Here is a 16,366-nt window from a genome sequence, read left to right on the forward strand (position 1 = left end):
TTCTAAGTAAAGATGATGGATTGAAAAAATGCATTTACTTTGTTATCTCCCAAAATCTCATTAAAATAATAGTAAAAAGATGTTTTTCTTTGTTTGCTTTCTTGTGTTTTTGTTTTTTGTTTTGTTTTTTTATGTATTTACCCAGATGAGAACAAAAAGAGAGATGCAACAACAAAATTATGGATATTGGGAAGCAGATGGACAAGTGGTAATTAGCTTAGCATGCTAGAGAAAGTTGAGTTTTAGGGAAACAGGAGAAAGCTGAGAGGCAACAAGATTTATATCATAGAACTAGCAAAAGCCTAGAATTGTGGTCATCAGAACCCTCTGAAGGTAGGATAAAAGTAAAACTAAAAACCGAAAGATTATTTTTTTTAAATGTACAAATGAGTAGTTACAAAATAGACACAGGGATGTAAGCACAGCCTGGGGAATACAGTCAGTGATATTGTGGTGACTCTCTGGTGCCAGGCGGGTGCTTGGGACAGCAGGGGGAGCACTTTGTAGGGTGTATGGCTGTCTGACCACTAAGCTGTACACCTGAAACTGGTACAAAATAGTATGTAAATGTAACTAGGAAGAAAAAAAAAAGGAATCCTTTTAAGAATCCTCTCCAATCACACAACCAGATTACACACCTCCCAAACTGGGCTGGAGACTGAAAGCTTATTTCCCAGAGACAGGAAAGAAGAGGGTTTCTGGACGGAGGAACACCAGGCAGAGTAAAGTAAAGAAAAGAATGAGCTCAGGCCTTCAAATTCCCAGCTCAAGTTGTGCATAAATGACTCAAGAGTCTCTGTTTCATCAAAGAAACCTTTACCTCCTATAGCTGCAAAGCTAAAATGTCTGAAAACCAAATCCAGAATTTCACCCCTCAAGTGGCTGGATTACAATGCAAATAGAATTCCCCAACCTTACTGGGTGTCTTCTCTTTAAGTGAAGGCATTGATTGGGAAGGAATGGGAGCCTAATCACTAGAATCAGGACAATTTGGAAGATTCCAATGAAGCTAGAAAAATAGAACCCATAAATTCTGCCAGTATAAGCAGTCTTTCCTCTCCTGTCTGTGGAAGTTCACCCTGCTTTGTCTGAAAAATGTCGAATGGCCTCTCTTTGTAAGGCACTGCTCATTCTCCTCAGGACCTACCACTGCCACTCCCTTTGCTTCTAGACCTAAAACTAGACTTATGTCCCAACAAGCCCTAAAGGGTAGGATATAAATGCAACCCACCCCACCCCACCCCAAAAAAGAAAAATAAATGTAACCCAAGAGTAGCTTCTCTACACAGCAATAGGAGTGCATGAATCTTCCAGTTTATAGAGAGAGAAATCTGGGAAGTAGGATCAAATGTGTGGGAGAATGGTAGAGGGAATGTAAAGCTAGGTCAGATGAAGTTTATTCATATGGGCCCCTTAAGCAGAGGTTCTGGACTCAATGATTTAGTTTGGGGAGTTAGAAAGAGCTCTGATAGTTTCTTTGGTTGACTGAAACATGGACCAAACACGTACTGTGGAGATTAAGAATCACTTAAGGAAATGTGTATTGGTTGCAAATTGACAAAGGGTGGACATGATGTCAGTTTAATGTGCCACCTTATCCAGGCTATAGTATACCCAGTTATTTAATCAAACACTAACTAATCTAGGTATTGCTGTAGAGGTATTTTGTAGATGTGATTAATATCTATAATTAGTTGACTTTAAGTAAAGAAGAGCATACGATAATCTGAGTGGCCCTGATCTGATCAGTCAAAAAGCATTAAGAGTAATCAGAGGCTTCCCTGAGAAAAAATAAATTCCATTTGTGGACTACAGTATCAGCTCCTGCCCAAGAGTTTACAGCCTGCCCTTCCTGAGAGCCTGCCCTATACATTTGAACCTGCCTGGTCAGCCTCCACAGTAGTATAAGTCAATTACTTACAATAAATATCCATATCGCTCTCTGGATCCCCCCCCCCCCCATATATATATGAAAGGTATCTCTGTATCTATCTATCTGTCTATATCTCTCTATCTATCCATCCATCTCCTACTGGTTCTATTTTTATCTTCCACTGGCTCTGTTTCTCACTGGAATCTTGATAGTGTCTTTTAAAGAGATGTTTGCAGTCTTTGGAATCAATTTTCAGCAGGTGATCTAAGAGAAATATTCGTTCTTTGATTGCTACAAGGTCGCTTCATATGTTTGTGTATACAGAAGGTAACCATTTTTTAAAATGCAGAGCAACTATTTCAAACAAAGCTGGGTTACCAGGAGAGGACATGGGCTATTACATTATATTGTTTCAGCTTTATTACTGGGAAGGCAAGAAAACACTTGAATTTATTGGCAAAGTCCTTTTAAAACAGTTTGAAAATATTTCTCAATTCCTTGAAGAAAAAGACTTCCTTTATAGATATCTTTTTAATTTCAAAAAGTACCATAAAACCTCATGCCTACAGTGACTGAAAAGTCTACTGTACTTTAAAAGAATTATAAGTAATATAAAAGTATGAGAGACTCCTGCTTGCTTCAACACAGTCTCCCACTGATAACCCATTTTGTATGAATTCTTTAACAATTTTTAATATGATTATCACACACCCCATTTTAAAATAAAATATATTTAAATAACTAAACTACCAACACCTAACAGCATTATCATTAATAACTTCTTGAGTATTGTCTAACTTCATCTCTGAAAGTTAGACTGTTATCCATTATAAGGATATCCCATAAATTAACCTTTTCCACATTGATAGATCCAACCTCTTTCATTCCTCTTTATATCACTGATCCAAAGCACAGTTCCCATGACATAGTAGGTCCACAATAAATACCTTTTTACTAAATGAAGAGCAATGAATATGTGTCTTTTCGCACAGCAGTGATTTTGTGCAGGACAGTATAAAACCGAACAAACAGGTCTCATCTACAACTGTCCAGTGATGCTGAACAGCAACTCTGACTTAGCTCCTCCCCATGACCCCCAACCTCACAAAAACATTACAGAAATCAACTGCCTCAAAGGGATGCAACATGTTGTTTTTTTTCATTATTATTGACACATAACTTCCCCTCAAACACAAAACCATAGGAATAATTTAATGGGTTAAGAAAACAAGAGTTGCATGGCAGACTATGAAGTGACAAATGGTAGGGGACAGTTTATATAAATTTATATTGCCCTTATTAAATAAGATTAATATCCCTTATATCTAATACAAAAAGCAAATAAGAAAAAGTTATGTGTCTCTTAAAAAGGGAAACGCTGCCTGGCTGGCATGGCTCAGTGGTTGAGTGTTGACCTATGAACCAGGAGGTCACGGTTTGATTCCCGGTCAAGGCACATGCCTGGGTTTCGAGCTCCATCCCCAGTGTGGGGCGTGCAAGAGGCAACCAATCAATGATTCTCATCGCTTTTTCTATCCCTCTCTCTCCTTTCCTTTCTCTGAAATACTGCCACTGGGGTGTTTTATTAATTTAGCTTGTGTTTCTTCATTCCCCTGGGCTATAAGCTCTGCAACAGGACTGCTAACCACTGGATCCCTGGAAGAGACTTAAAACCCATTTATGTCTGGTTTCACGCCAAGAGATTCTGATTTCCTTGACCTGGGGCATGCCCCAAGCACTGAACATTTCTGAAGGTCCCCAGATAACTCCAGTGTACAGCCAAGGTGGAGAAGTGCTCCTGTGAGGAAGAGCTGAGGGGGTGCCTGCCATATCGTTGGTAAAGAAAAGGGAGGGGTGGATGGAGTTTCAGAGAGGACAAAGGGAGCATGAAGGAGAAGAAAACTAAATCTGCATCACACATGAGAAGCAGGTTGAAACAAACAGGGACACTCACAATAGCTTAAACCTGGCCTGTGGGATTTAAGTGACTATAATCCATTATGGGGGCACACCCTCAAGACCTCATTTAAACCTAATTACCTCCCAAAGACCCTACTTTCTATTACCAATATGTTGGGAATTAGGGCATATAAATTTTTGGGGACAAAAACATGCAGTCCATATTGGTCATAACCTCAGAATTTCAGATGTTGGCGTTTTGGCAGTCCTAGAGTTACGGCATTCAGATCTTCCTTCAAAATAGAACCTGCTGTAAGAGTTCTAGTTAGTTGGTTTGCACCAGTTAACTTTGGGATTCACAGCAGTGGCTATGCTGAGACTACCGTCTTCCTGTGCTGCTCCTGGCAAGTGACACCTTGAGGTACAAAAGCCAGGCCCTCGCTGCCCACGCAGGACTATTCTAATGGGCAGTCTTTGTTCCGGGAGTCCCCAGGACTTTGTCAGAGCTGTGCTACAGTCTGAGGTTTTTGTGACCTAATCCTCCTTCCTCTCCCCTTTTTCACCGGGCTCAGTGTCACTCTCTCCACTTACTCCTGCTCCTTCACCCTTTAATCTTTCACACACATTTCCCCCGATAAATTTCTTGCCCTAATTCCTCCTGGTCATCTGCTTCTCAGAGGATCCAATCTGACACAGGATGAGACCTCAAAAATCATCTAGGCTTATATATACTAGTATTTTTCTTAGCTCAGAAACCTGAGGTTCAAATGATTTGCTGCATTTCACATGGTCCAATGTGGCTGACCAGGATTATAGGTTTCACAATCTTCAATCAAATGCTTTAATGCTTTTTCTACCAAAATAGGAGAGAGTCAAAACACAGGAGATTTCACTGGAAAATAAAACACTAAAAGTAATAAAAACAAAAGTACAACAATTTATACTGGGTAAGAACATTGAAAGCACTCAAGGGACTCTCTAATGAGGAATACTCACAAAATATAACAGGCAGAACAAACACAGCAGCAGGAGCAAGAAAGAAAAGGAAAACATTAGGAACAACCAAAATATCAGGCACAGTTTCGGGTCCTCTCTCAGTCACAAACATACTCACATTCAGAATGTGAATCACCCAAATGTGTGTGAGATATCTCAGTCTCAGGGAAGCCAACTACAGTGGGTTATAGCATCCACCGCCCCCTGCCCTCGCCCCAACCCTCCCAAATTCATATCCACCCAGAACCTCAGAATGTAACCTAACTTGGAAGTATAGTCTTGGCAGATGTAATTAAGGTAAAGATTGAGATGAGCTCGTACTGGATTAGGGTGGTTCCTCTATCCACTGAAAATGCCCTTTTAACAGACAAACAGAGAGGAAGAAGAGATTGAAGTGATGCATCTACAAGCCAAGGAATGCAAGAAACTACCAGAAGCTGGAGGGGGAAAGGAAGGGTTCTCCCCAGGAGCCTTCGGAGGCAGTGTGGCCCTGCCAGGACTTTCTGGACTTCTGGCCTCCACAACTGTGAGAGGTAGATTCCTGCTGTTGTAAACCATCACATTTGTGGTAATCTATTACAGCAGCCCGGGGATGCTAATATACTACTTACTGAAGTCTTTTACACCGATCAAGAGCAAAAACTGAGCTATGTGACCAAATATAACAATCAGTGTAGAAAAGAAAAAAGAAAACAACACACACACACACACACACACACACACACACACACACACACACACACAAAACACAACGGAAAATAGACACGAAAATATCAGTGTATTCATTTTACTTTATTATTTTTTTCCCAGTGTATACATTTTCTGTGACCAATGTAGAGAAGCTAATACAGGATAGCCCCAGGGAACTTTTAGACTATACAGAGTACTTTGCACTATAAATCACTAGTTAGCATATTCTATTCCCATGCTGGTTAAGGGTCACTTCCATGGCTCCAGGAGTCCTGAGAGAGAAGCACAGAGCTACCACAGAACAGCACATGTTAAACTGTCCTTAGCCAATAACATAGCCAGAGATTTAGTCTTGCCTAGGTTCCTGGTGAGAATGTAAAGGAAGAATTAATCTAACCTCAATCTGAGCTGACACCCAGAGAGGCATAATGGTCATGGAATAGACTTTCTTCTCATCCTTAATTTCATCTATAGCATGAGAAGGGTGGATTAAATCACTTTTCAGTGCTAGCATCCTCATTAAGGATCTGTAGACAGGTGTGTATGGATCAAGCAGAGCTTGTCATTTGGGGAAGGGTGGTTTAACAGTTACATAGGTCCCAGGAAGAGGAGAGGAACTGTATCTTTTGACAATTTTTCAGTTAATTTGTGTACAAGACCACTGTCAGGCTTGGTGACTTATGTTCAGTTTATTATAGTGAAAGAATACAGACTGCAATCCATAAAGGGAAAAGGCATAAGGGGTGAAGTCCAGGAGAAACCAGGCATGAGCTTTCAGATGTCCCCACAGTGGAGTCACATGGGGACATGCTTAATTCTCTCAACAACACATGTGACAATACATGCGAAATGTTGTCAACCAGGGAAGCTTACTTGAGCCTTGGTGTCCAGGGTTTTTATTAGGGTTCACTTATGTATGCATGCAGTGCCTAGATGACCTCAACTACTCAGATTCTAGCACTTCCCACTCAAGAAGGAAAAAACAGGAATTCACCACAAATCACATTATTAGAGTGAATTTATCTTGTCAAGCTGGTTCATACATGCAAAAACACTAATCAGGGCGGATAGGAAGGGCTTTGTATTTCAGCCTTTGTTTCTGAGATTTCACAGCATCCATATAATAAAGTAGCCCAATGTATTTCTTGTACCTGCACCAAAAGTCTTGATATATTTTAATATTTTTTATAAATTACTGGTATCTTGTAATAGTAGAGGGGAAAAAATCTAGATTATGCTATGTTTTCAAAGCTAAGATCTTAAATATGGTTGGGCACTTTAGCTAGAAGTGTTTTTTGATTTATAGATCTGAGATTCAGTCATGTCACCTCTTTAGCCCCCTAAAAGTATTCTATCAAGAAAGAAAACATGTTTAAGAAAACTTTTGAGATTCACTTTTGAGGTTTTTTTAATGTATAACACTTTATTCTATCAATTTTATAAAATGTTTCTTATTGGTTACCTACATGATACTCCCAACTTTTTTTTTTTTTAAATATATTTTATTGATTTTTTACAGAGAGGAAGGGAGAGAGATAGAGAGCCAGAAACATCCATGAGAGAGAAACATCGATCAGCTGCCTCCCGCACATCTCCCACCGGGGATATGCCCGCAACCCAGGTACATGCCCTTGACCGGAATCAAACCCGGGACCCTTCAGTCCGCAGGCCGACGCTCTATCCACTGAGCCAAACCGGTTTCGGCGATACTTACAACTTTGATTCTCATTGTGTTTCTCCAAATCTGAATACAATTAAAATTTGCTCAATTTCAAAGTACAATTTTATGTAAAAACTGATACAGAACAAATGTCAAGTACTCTATATTTTACATCAATAGGTACTTGTAACATCCAACAGTCCAAGCATTAGTTGTATTTAATGCAAAATGGAAAATTATACTCTCATTACTCTTTTAGATTCAGCATGCTGACTTCTATCTTAAACAGATTTGTACAGCACTAGGAATTATAAATTGCCTAGAAGTAGTAATTACTTTCTCAGTATCTAGCTAAAATACAGATATATAAAGTCTTATTTTTTTGACATATAAGTTATACTGACAGAATTTAAAATGGTAGTTTAAAACACAGTGGAACTAAACTTTCAGTAGCTAAGCCAGCATTTAAAATGTTTTTTGGGATCAGGATTTTAGTTTTAATTTTGAACTGCTCTTAGGAATTAATATTTTCCCTACATATTACATTTAACTGAATATCCAAGTTCCATTCTGTAGGTGATCCAAAGCCACTGAGGGCTGATCTTGTAATTGCCTCTAAAGAGAAGGAAAGTAATTCAGCCCATTAGTTCCCTGTAAGCAATTGTAAAACAATGTTGATTTCTGGGAAAAGAGGGAGGAACAGGGAGTCCAGTGCTGGAGGAGGTGGCAAGGAAACAGTTACCAAGTTTAATGGGAAAGAACAGACTGCTAGCAATAGCACATACACATGGTTCCTTGCCAGAACTCCCCCCTGCACAAGATTAATTATATCTCTGAAGCATTCTACCTTTACAAACTGCAGCATTCATTATTTATGGTTTTATAAACCTTTATCAAGCTATCTAGATTTTTAGCCCACACTATCTATAGGTAGAAACTCCATAAATCTGCAATGGACTGAGGAATTTCTTCTAAAACTACTACTTGCAAGTTCTAGGTCTATATTTTCAGCATGGATTTGAAACATTCCTGATGCTTTCTTGAGTAGCAGAGGCCAGAACTTTAGTTTAAAGAATGTACTTCAATTTGTTTTTAACACTTTTCCTGGTGGTTCCTTACATATACATTTGCCCCCTCCCCCCGCCCCCATAATGTTACCAGTTATCCATTGTCAAACATTTGTCATTTTTCTGCTTATATATGTTCTGGGATATACTTGTGGAGTTTTCCAAATTCCAATATCCAGGAGAGCTTAGTGTCATCTGTAAAATTTGGACATTTTCTTGTGCACAATTTTTTAAGGTTATAAGTAAAAATATTCTAAGCACTGGTTTTTCCTAGATACTTCTTTATTCAGAAAAGTGACCTGTATTTTTGTATAATTTAGGTCTGTATTCCAGTGCCTCAATATTTAATATTACTGTCTTGTGGAGGCTGGTTCCAATGTATTAATTTATAAAAATCTGAATAAATTACATTCTGATTGCCCTTTAATTATACCACATATCTGCTGTCTGGTAGCACTGCAAATGGTCAGATGTAAAGGAAATCCAAGGATACATTGTATTTTTTAAATTATACTTATGACCAATTCCTATTACCTTTTTTATTTTTGAAAGAAAAATCTAGTATTGTATGAAAGATATTTGTACTAGCGCAGAAAACACTTGCTTATGTGTTTGTAGTGTTACCATTGCCTATTTATGTACTTATAAGATACACAAGATCTAAAGTCATTTCTTCCAAAGTTATTTTTTCATTTTTTTCTTATACCACTTTGTAACTCTATACACAGATATTGAGCACTTGCTGTGTAGTATAAGCTTCAGCCTAGGTACTGGATACATTTAAAAAAGAGTCTAAAAGACTCTTTAGGAAGATGGGTCATTATGAAATAAGGCTAGATAGCATATGCTATTTTCTACAAATTAGTAAAAGAAATTAAGTCAGAAATAACAGTGGAACAAACTTTTTTCAAGAAGTTTGTGGACAGGTAGAGGTGGAATGTTGATAAACGATGACTTCTTGGTTCTTGGTTTTAAACATCAAAATTTAACTTTAGCTAGCTAAAAAGAAAATACTTTTATTATAAGGCTAGGGCAGTGATGGCGAACCTATGACATGCGTGTCAGAGGTGACACACGAACTCATTTTTTTGGTTGATTTTTCTTTGTTAAATGGCATTTAAATATATAAATATAAAAAATATAAATCTTTGTTTTACTATGGTTGCAAATATCAAAAAATTTCTATATGTGACATGGCACCAGAGTTAAGTTAGGGTTTTCAAAATGCTGACACGCCGAGCTCAAAAGGTTCGCCATCACTGGGCTAGGGAGTAGCTAACAGGATTGAAGGAAAGGCCAGAAAACCAGGATCATAAAATGACAAGAAAGTTTTGTAGCAGAGATTGTAGCTAAGGTTTGCTTCAAAACAGTCGTTAGTATTGTATCAATCACTGCAGAACAGAACTAGAAACCACTGCTATGGCCACAGAATGGTACTACTATGAATGAATTCTAAGCTTTCTGTCAGTGACTGCCATTCCTTCACAACTCAAAACTTGGGCTGAAATGTAGCACCCACCAAGGTTACATACTAACAAAGAGTTTGGCAGAAAGGGAATATCTAACCTCTTAGCCCTATTACTATGTAGAGCCTTGCTTCCCAGAAACACATAACAAGTCTCCCAAAGAAAGGATAGACTTCGAGGTTGAGCAGTCAAAAACTGGTAACATACTGCCTGGCCGGCGTGGCTTAGTGGTTGAGTGTTGACCTATGAACGAAGAGCTCACAGTTCGATTCCTGGTCGGGGCACATACCTGGGTTGTGGGCTCAATCCCCAATGTGGAGAGTGCAGGAGGCAGCTGATTAATGATTCTCTCTCATCAATGATGTTTCTTTCTCTCTCTCCCTTCCTCTCTGAAATCAATAAAAATATATTAAGATGACAACTGGTAACATACCTACTAGAGTCCGCTGCTTTGCTTGTCCTGCATACACCTACCCACTATTTCCCATGATTACACTTCAAAAATCATCCCATTTAACGTAGCACAACCATTTCTCGTTCAGTTGAGAATGCAGACCCTTCCTCACACAGGAAGACAATCAGCAGTCTGACAGGTAACTATATTCAGTTCCATGTCCAGGATCTCAGGGAAATGATTCCTCCCAAGTTATACAGGAATCCCATCACAATATCCTGCAATCTATATACTACATGGTAGTTAGCTAATGTCAAAAATCCTATATGCAATGACAGAAACAGAATAAAAGAAAGGAATTAGTTAAAATACACAGATGCCATAGTAAAGAAATATGGGTAGAGGCTATAGCTGTTTTTGAAACTAGTCATGAGACACGAGCTAGTATTTGACTTTTGTCCTATATCTATTCCATGTCCCCTTGACTTTCATCCAGAACTCTTAACAGGTACAGGTTTTTAAATCTGGTGAGGTAACCAAAATCTTATTCCTGAGGGACTTGAGCCCCCCCTGTCTGTGTAGGTTATAATATTCAACTGAAAATGAGTCTAACAAGGAAGCAACACAGGGCTTTGGGGTTTTTGTCCAAACTCCTGGCTCCCACTGTATAGCAGTGATTTCCCCTCAGTAGATTATCAATCACTCCAGTCAGTACTTTAACACCGATTTGGCCTGTGTACCCAGTGCTCTAATGGACTTTAAATGGTCAAATGTGGCCTCAGCTTTCAATTCAACAGCATTTTTGTATATGAACTTCGTGGACATTCTCCCTTGAGTATGCAAACAGGCCCTTGCCAGACAGGCCCATAGGGGACTGGCATAGAGACAAGTCCTCTTAAGCTAATAATTCTTTCCTTTTGAGAAACAGCTTTCTACTTGACCTTTTAGAGAATGAACACCTGGGCTTCAGGTAACCTTGTGACCCCAGCTGTCCATTCTGAACAGGATGCCTTCTGACTCATCTAGTCCTAGATCAGGGCTTCTCAGCCTTGGCACTATTAGCATTTTGGCTGTTATTCTTTCTGTTGGGGAGCTATCCTGGGCACTGTACATGTTTAGCTGCATCCTTGGCCTCCCAATTGTGACAATATGGTATAAAATAAGGGTTATGCATATTCAGGGAAGTGAATTAGCAGTTGGCGGAATTGTTAGGAGCTTGGAAAATGATTGGTGTCAATAAAAAAGGTTGGGAAGGGGTAGTCTTCCCATTTTACAGATAAGGAAACTGAGAAGCATTATTAAGTAATAGTACTGTATTTAAAACTCATTGATCTAAAGACTCATTATATAGTAGTCTCCCCTTATCCTTAGGGAATTCATTCCAAGATTCCCAGTGGATGCATGAAGTCAAGATAGCACCAAACCCTAGATATATGTATTTTTATACATACCTTGACCAACTTTAATTTATAAATTAGGCGCAGTAAAAGATTAATAATTAATGAAATAGTATAATTACAACAATACACTGTAATCAGAGCTATGTGAACGTGGGCGCTTGTTTCAGGGGATCCCTCGCAGAAGCCTGAATAAACTTGTTTTCTGGAGCAACATGTTGCTCTTAATTATAACACCTTTTCTGTTCATGTCTTCCACCCACAAATTTAATGCCTTTCCATCTTAACTAAGCACTTATCACATACTGTGGCCATAACTTTAGCAACCTCAGCGTAAGATTTTTTTCTGTTATCAAGATCTTTCACCTTTTTACTTAAAGCACTTTATAGTTTCTCCTTGGCACATCCAAATTGCCAGCATCAATAATACTGCACTTAGGGGCCATTACTGAGTTAAAATAAAGATTACGTGAACAGAGGCTGTGACAGTTGATCTGGTAACTGAGATGGCCGCTAAATGATTAAGGGGTGAATAACATACAAAAGGATGATTCATGACCAGGTAAAATGGCATGAGATTTCATCATGTTACTCAGAATGGCATGTAATTTTAAACTTATGAATCTTTTATGAATGTTTATTTCTGGAATTTTCCATTAACATTTTGGGACTGCGGTTGATTGAGGGCAACTGAAACTGCAGAAACTGCAGAAGGTAAAAACCACGGATAAGGGCGAGGCAGGGAACACACTACCTTATCTTGATAAGTAATATTCTGGTAACACTTAAAGCAGAATTGAACTTGGGAATATAATCAATTCCTGATGAAGCAGAAAGTAGATTAATAACTAGTTTTACACCAAAACCCTTTAGTGGCCACAGGTACACTTATATCCAATGCATTCTTCACAAGTCACTGAATGGAATGTTGTAAGCTACACAAAAAGAGATGAGATGATCTGTGTATCATAATAGATGGATTCCGCTGCCAGATAAAATCACTTGACTCCTTTTACTGAAAATGACAAAACCCAGTATTAAGAGCAGAGGCCAAAGGAGGAATTTAATGATTCATGTTACCAATTTAAAGAATGGCAGGGTCACCACTGGGCTTCAGGGAGTACAGGACAGTCATTAGCAGCATACATGTTAGCCTTATTCCTTCCCACTGTGGGTGGCTGAACCCTGGCTGCCAACATCACCTTCCCAGCTTCATCAGACCTTAAATTCAAGTTGAAAAATCCTGGGAAAAGACTGGCCTGATTTGAGTCACATTTCTATTCCTGTTGCAATCAGTATGGCCAGGAGAGATGAGAAACTAGGCTTAGCCCAGTTTTGGCTAGGTACCTATCTCCTTTGGTTAGTTACTTACCTTCCAATCAGCTGTGGAAATAGGATGGCTTATATCTGGACCCTAGTTAAACTAGAGAGAGAATAATTTCTCAAGAAAGAAGAGTGCTAATCCAGAAGAAATAGGGTTCCAGAAAAAATATTATCTCCATGTATCTAGATGTATGTATAGGTATCTACATAAAGAAGGTGTACTGTAATATTTTTCTTAGTCATAAGACAAAGAATCTGGAAGAAGCTACCCAAGTTGGGAGTGGGTGAGTGATCAGAAGAGGTGGAGAGAAGAAAAACTAATTTTGTTACTTGCATATTGCTTTGCAATAGAAGAGCCTTTTAGAATCAAGGTTGGGAAGGGCAGGAAAAGAAAGACAGGGAGTGAGAATAGATCCACTGCAACATCCACTCTGGAAGGAATCGAATCCTTAAGCCATGGATTTGTATATACTTATGCATATATGTATGTCTATATGTACATACACAAATACACCCAAATTAATCTAAACACTTTAGATCATTTAGGTTCGAGCATCATTTGTCTTTATCAACTAAAGATTTTTGAGTAGTAAAAAGTTAAGACTTTTAGAAACAACATTAAATCATTTATTCAGTAACAAAACTCAGCAGATAACCGAAACAAGACCACACACATTCACTTCACATTTAGTCTGAATAACCAGTTTTACTTACTCTACAATGCTTTCCTAAATATAAGTTTTTCTATGGGTAGGGAAAACAGCATTTTAAATAGTTCATCTTTTAAAAATTGAAATGACTTTCTAAACAGATATTTAGAAAGGAAGTGGGAACAATTAAGACTTAATTACTATACAAACAAAAACAATTATAGAACATTTAAATAGGAAAATTATAAAAGTATATATAGAAAATTATACATATACATACACTGTATCAAAATACCTTTTCTATTTTGGTGACTAAATTTTTTTGAGATAAAAAACCAACTAGTTCAAGAATTTCTAATATAAAAATGCTAGGTTAATATTTATTTTTTAAAAGTTTTTATTAGGTACAATGATATAAAATGTATCATTTAAAGTTCCGCTAGTTGTTAGTGCTTGCTAGCAAGGGTTAATATTTATTAAAAACAAAATAAATCAGTTCTGTTCAAGTAACCATATATACACCAGGATAAATATTTGAAATTGTGGAAACAAAGTGAATAGCTTCAAATTTCTCACTATTTAATGGCTTGTGTAAGTTACCTTTTTTCAGACTTTTTGTTAAAAATGAGTTTACTTAATTTTAAACTAAGGTCAATATCCTTTTTTTTTTTTTGCTTAAAGACAAAATACTTTATGCCTGGTGTGGCTCAGTGGTTGAGTACAGACCCATGTACCAAGAGGTCACAGGTTTGATTTCTGGTCAGGGCACATGCCCAGGTTTGCTGGCTCAATCTGCATTAGGGGGCATGCAGGAAGCAAGCTCTTCAATTTTGATGTTTCTGTCTCATTGATGCTTCTATCTCTCCCTCTACCTTCCACTCTCTCTAAAATCAATTAAAAAAAACAAAAAACAACCATATTTAAAAACGTTAGGTATTAGGTTTGCGCCAGCTAAAGAGTAACATTTATATTTGTCTAGATGTAACAATTTTTAAAACATACAAATTTAATGTGGTAGGAAATATGTAAATAAAAACACACAAGAAACTATGCACCATTAAAATATATAAACGCACCTTCTATTGATGATATGAATATAAAAAAACTAAATATTTAGATTTAAAAGTAGCTTCTATAAAATGTCAAAGTAGTGGGCATTGTTTGCTTTCCTGACATAATGAATAATTAAGATATATCTATCTCAAACAGTATTATCAGCATTCCTTAGGAAAAATGTAGTATACACATGGGAAGGTATATGCTGTATTCAAGTTTTCCAGTTTGATTTCCATTAAAATGCTCTCTACAGCTTAGAAAAATAACACACACAAAAGAGATAAGGTAAACATCTTACAATTTTAAGAAACAACTTGAAACTTAATATTCAGATAACCCAGTGCCTAGGTTGAAGAACGATGCTTAAAAAGATCCTCCATAATGATGATATGGCAGACATCGGAATCACATAACGAACAGCAGGTTTCTTGTCTTCTGAGTAGGCAATAATCTTCTTCCCTGGTACTACAAAGCAATCATGACTAAGCTTTGCCAAGAATACTGTTTCAGTGCAGGTTTACATGAGGCACCATGCAACAGTAAGAGCAGCTACAATGCCGTTCAAAATTGCCATGCTATAGCCCATGTGGAAAGAATGTCCAGTAAGTTTCCTGAGGAGGGAAAAAGTGAAAAAGGAAAATGTAATTTGGTTTAAGAGAAACACCATCAGTTTTTACAAAAATGCTTACAAACTGGAAATGTGTTGCACATTATTTCACAAATTAAGAAAGAATTCTAGACATCTGCAGGATTAGTGATAGATCTTAGTTTCTGTTACAATCTGTCCTGGTCCTCAAATCTTTCTATTTTATTACTTAAAGCAAAATGCTCAGTTTGATACCTATATGTACTTCTTTACTGAACTTCATAGTTACTGTGTGTACCATAACCTAATTCTAAGGTATAACTTTTCTTACACTACAAATGTTTCCTTCATTAATTAGCATTGTGTTTCCCTGCTCTCTTGCTCTTATTCAGAATTTAAAATACATATTATTTCATTTGTCCCATTTTGAGATTGTGAAAGAACAATTTCTTTGAGCACTAAAACCAGCATTTGTCTATGCGCGAGTCATAAATCAGATGTCTTTTATAGACATTTCAGTTCTCAACCTAATAAGTTATTTAATTGAAGTAGTTTACAGTGAGTTCCTAGGTATCAGCAAAGACATATCTCTTGTTTTATGATTACTACTAGAGGTCTGGTGCACGAGGAGTGGGGGGGGGGGGGAGGTCCCCTCAGCCCGGCCTGCGCCCTCTTGTAGTCTGGGACACCCTCTAGCAATCCGGGAGCCCTCGCTCCTTACCAGCAAGCTCCTTACCACTTTGCTCACTGCTCCTTAGTGTTGCCGCAGAGGCAGGAGAGGATCCCACCACTGCCACTGCACTCGCCAGCCATGAACCCGGCTTCAGACTGAGGGGCACTCCCCCATGGGAGCACACTGACAACCACGGGGTAGCTCCTGCGTTGAGTGTCCGCCCCCTGGTGGTCAGTGCGCATCATACTGACCAGTTGTTCTGCCATAACGGTCGCTTAGGCTTTTATTATATAGACTAGGGGCCCGGTACACGAAATCCGTGCATTGGGTGTGTGTGTGGGGGAGTGTCCCTCAGCCCAGCCTGCCCCCTCTCACATACTGGGAGCCCTCAGGCGCTGACCCCCATCACCCTCCAATCGCAGGATCGGCCCCTTGCCCAGGCCTGACGCCTCTGACAGAGGCGTCAGGCCTGGGCAGGGGGCCCTCATTTCCCCCCATCACTGGTTCTGCCCCCAACCCAGGCCTGATGCCTCGGCCAGAGGAGTTGATCCTCATCACCCTCCGATCACCAATCACCGGATCGGCCCCTTGACCTGGCCTGAGGCCTCCGGCAGAGGTGTCAGGCCTGGGCAGGGG

At 38.7% G+C, this 16,366-nt stretch overlaps 1 protein-coding gene across 2 annotated transcripts in view; it reads right to left on the reverse strand.

Moving 5' to 3' along the window:
• ARL6IP6 (ADP ribosylation factor like GTPase 6 interacting protein 6) overlaps positions 1 to 16,366 on the reverse strand; it is a 62,145-nt gene that overhangs the window by 10,264 nt on the left and 35,515 nt on the right. Inside the window, exon 4 of one of the 2 annotated variants that reach the window (XM_059704450.1) lies at positions 13,370 to 15,082. The exons of the other annotated variant lie outside the window; for it this stretch is intronic. Coding sequence (XP_059560433.1) covers positions 14,989 to 15,082 — 94 coding nt within the window. The 3' untranslated portion in view covers positions 13,370 to 14,988. Of the gene's footprint in view, positions 1 to 13,369; positions 15,083 to 16,366 lie in introns of those variants that run through there. 2 annotated transcript variants of the gene reach the window in all.

This window comes from Myotis daubentonii, chromosome 7 (assembly GCF_963259705.1).
Source record: "Myotis daubentonii chromosome 7, mMyoDau2.1, whole genome shotgun sequence".
Taxonomy (NCBI): Eukaryota; Metazoa; Chordata; class Mammalia; order Chiroptera; family Vespertilionidae; genus Myotis; species Myotis daubentonii.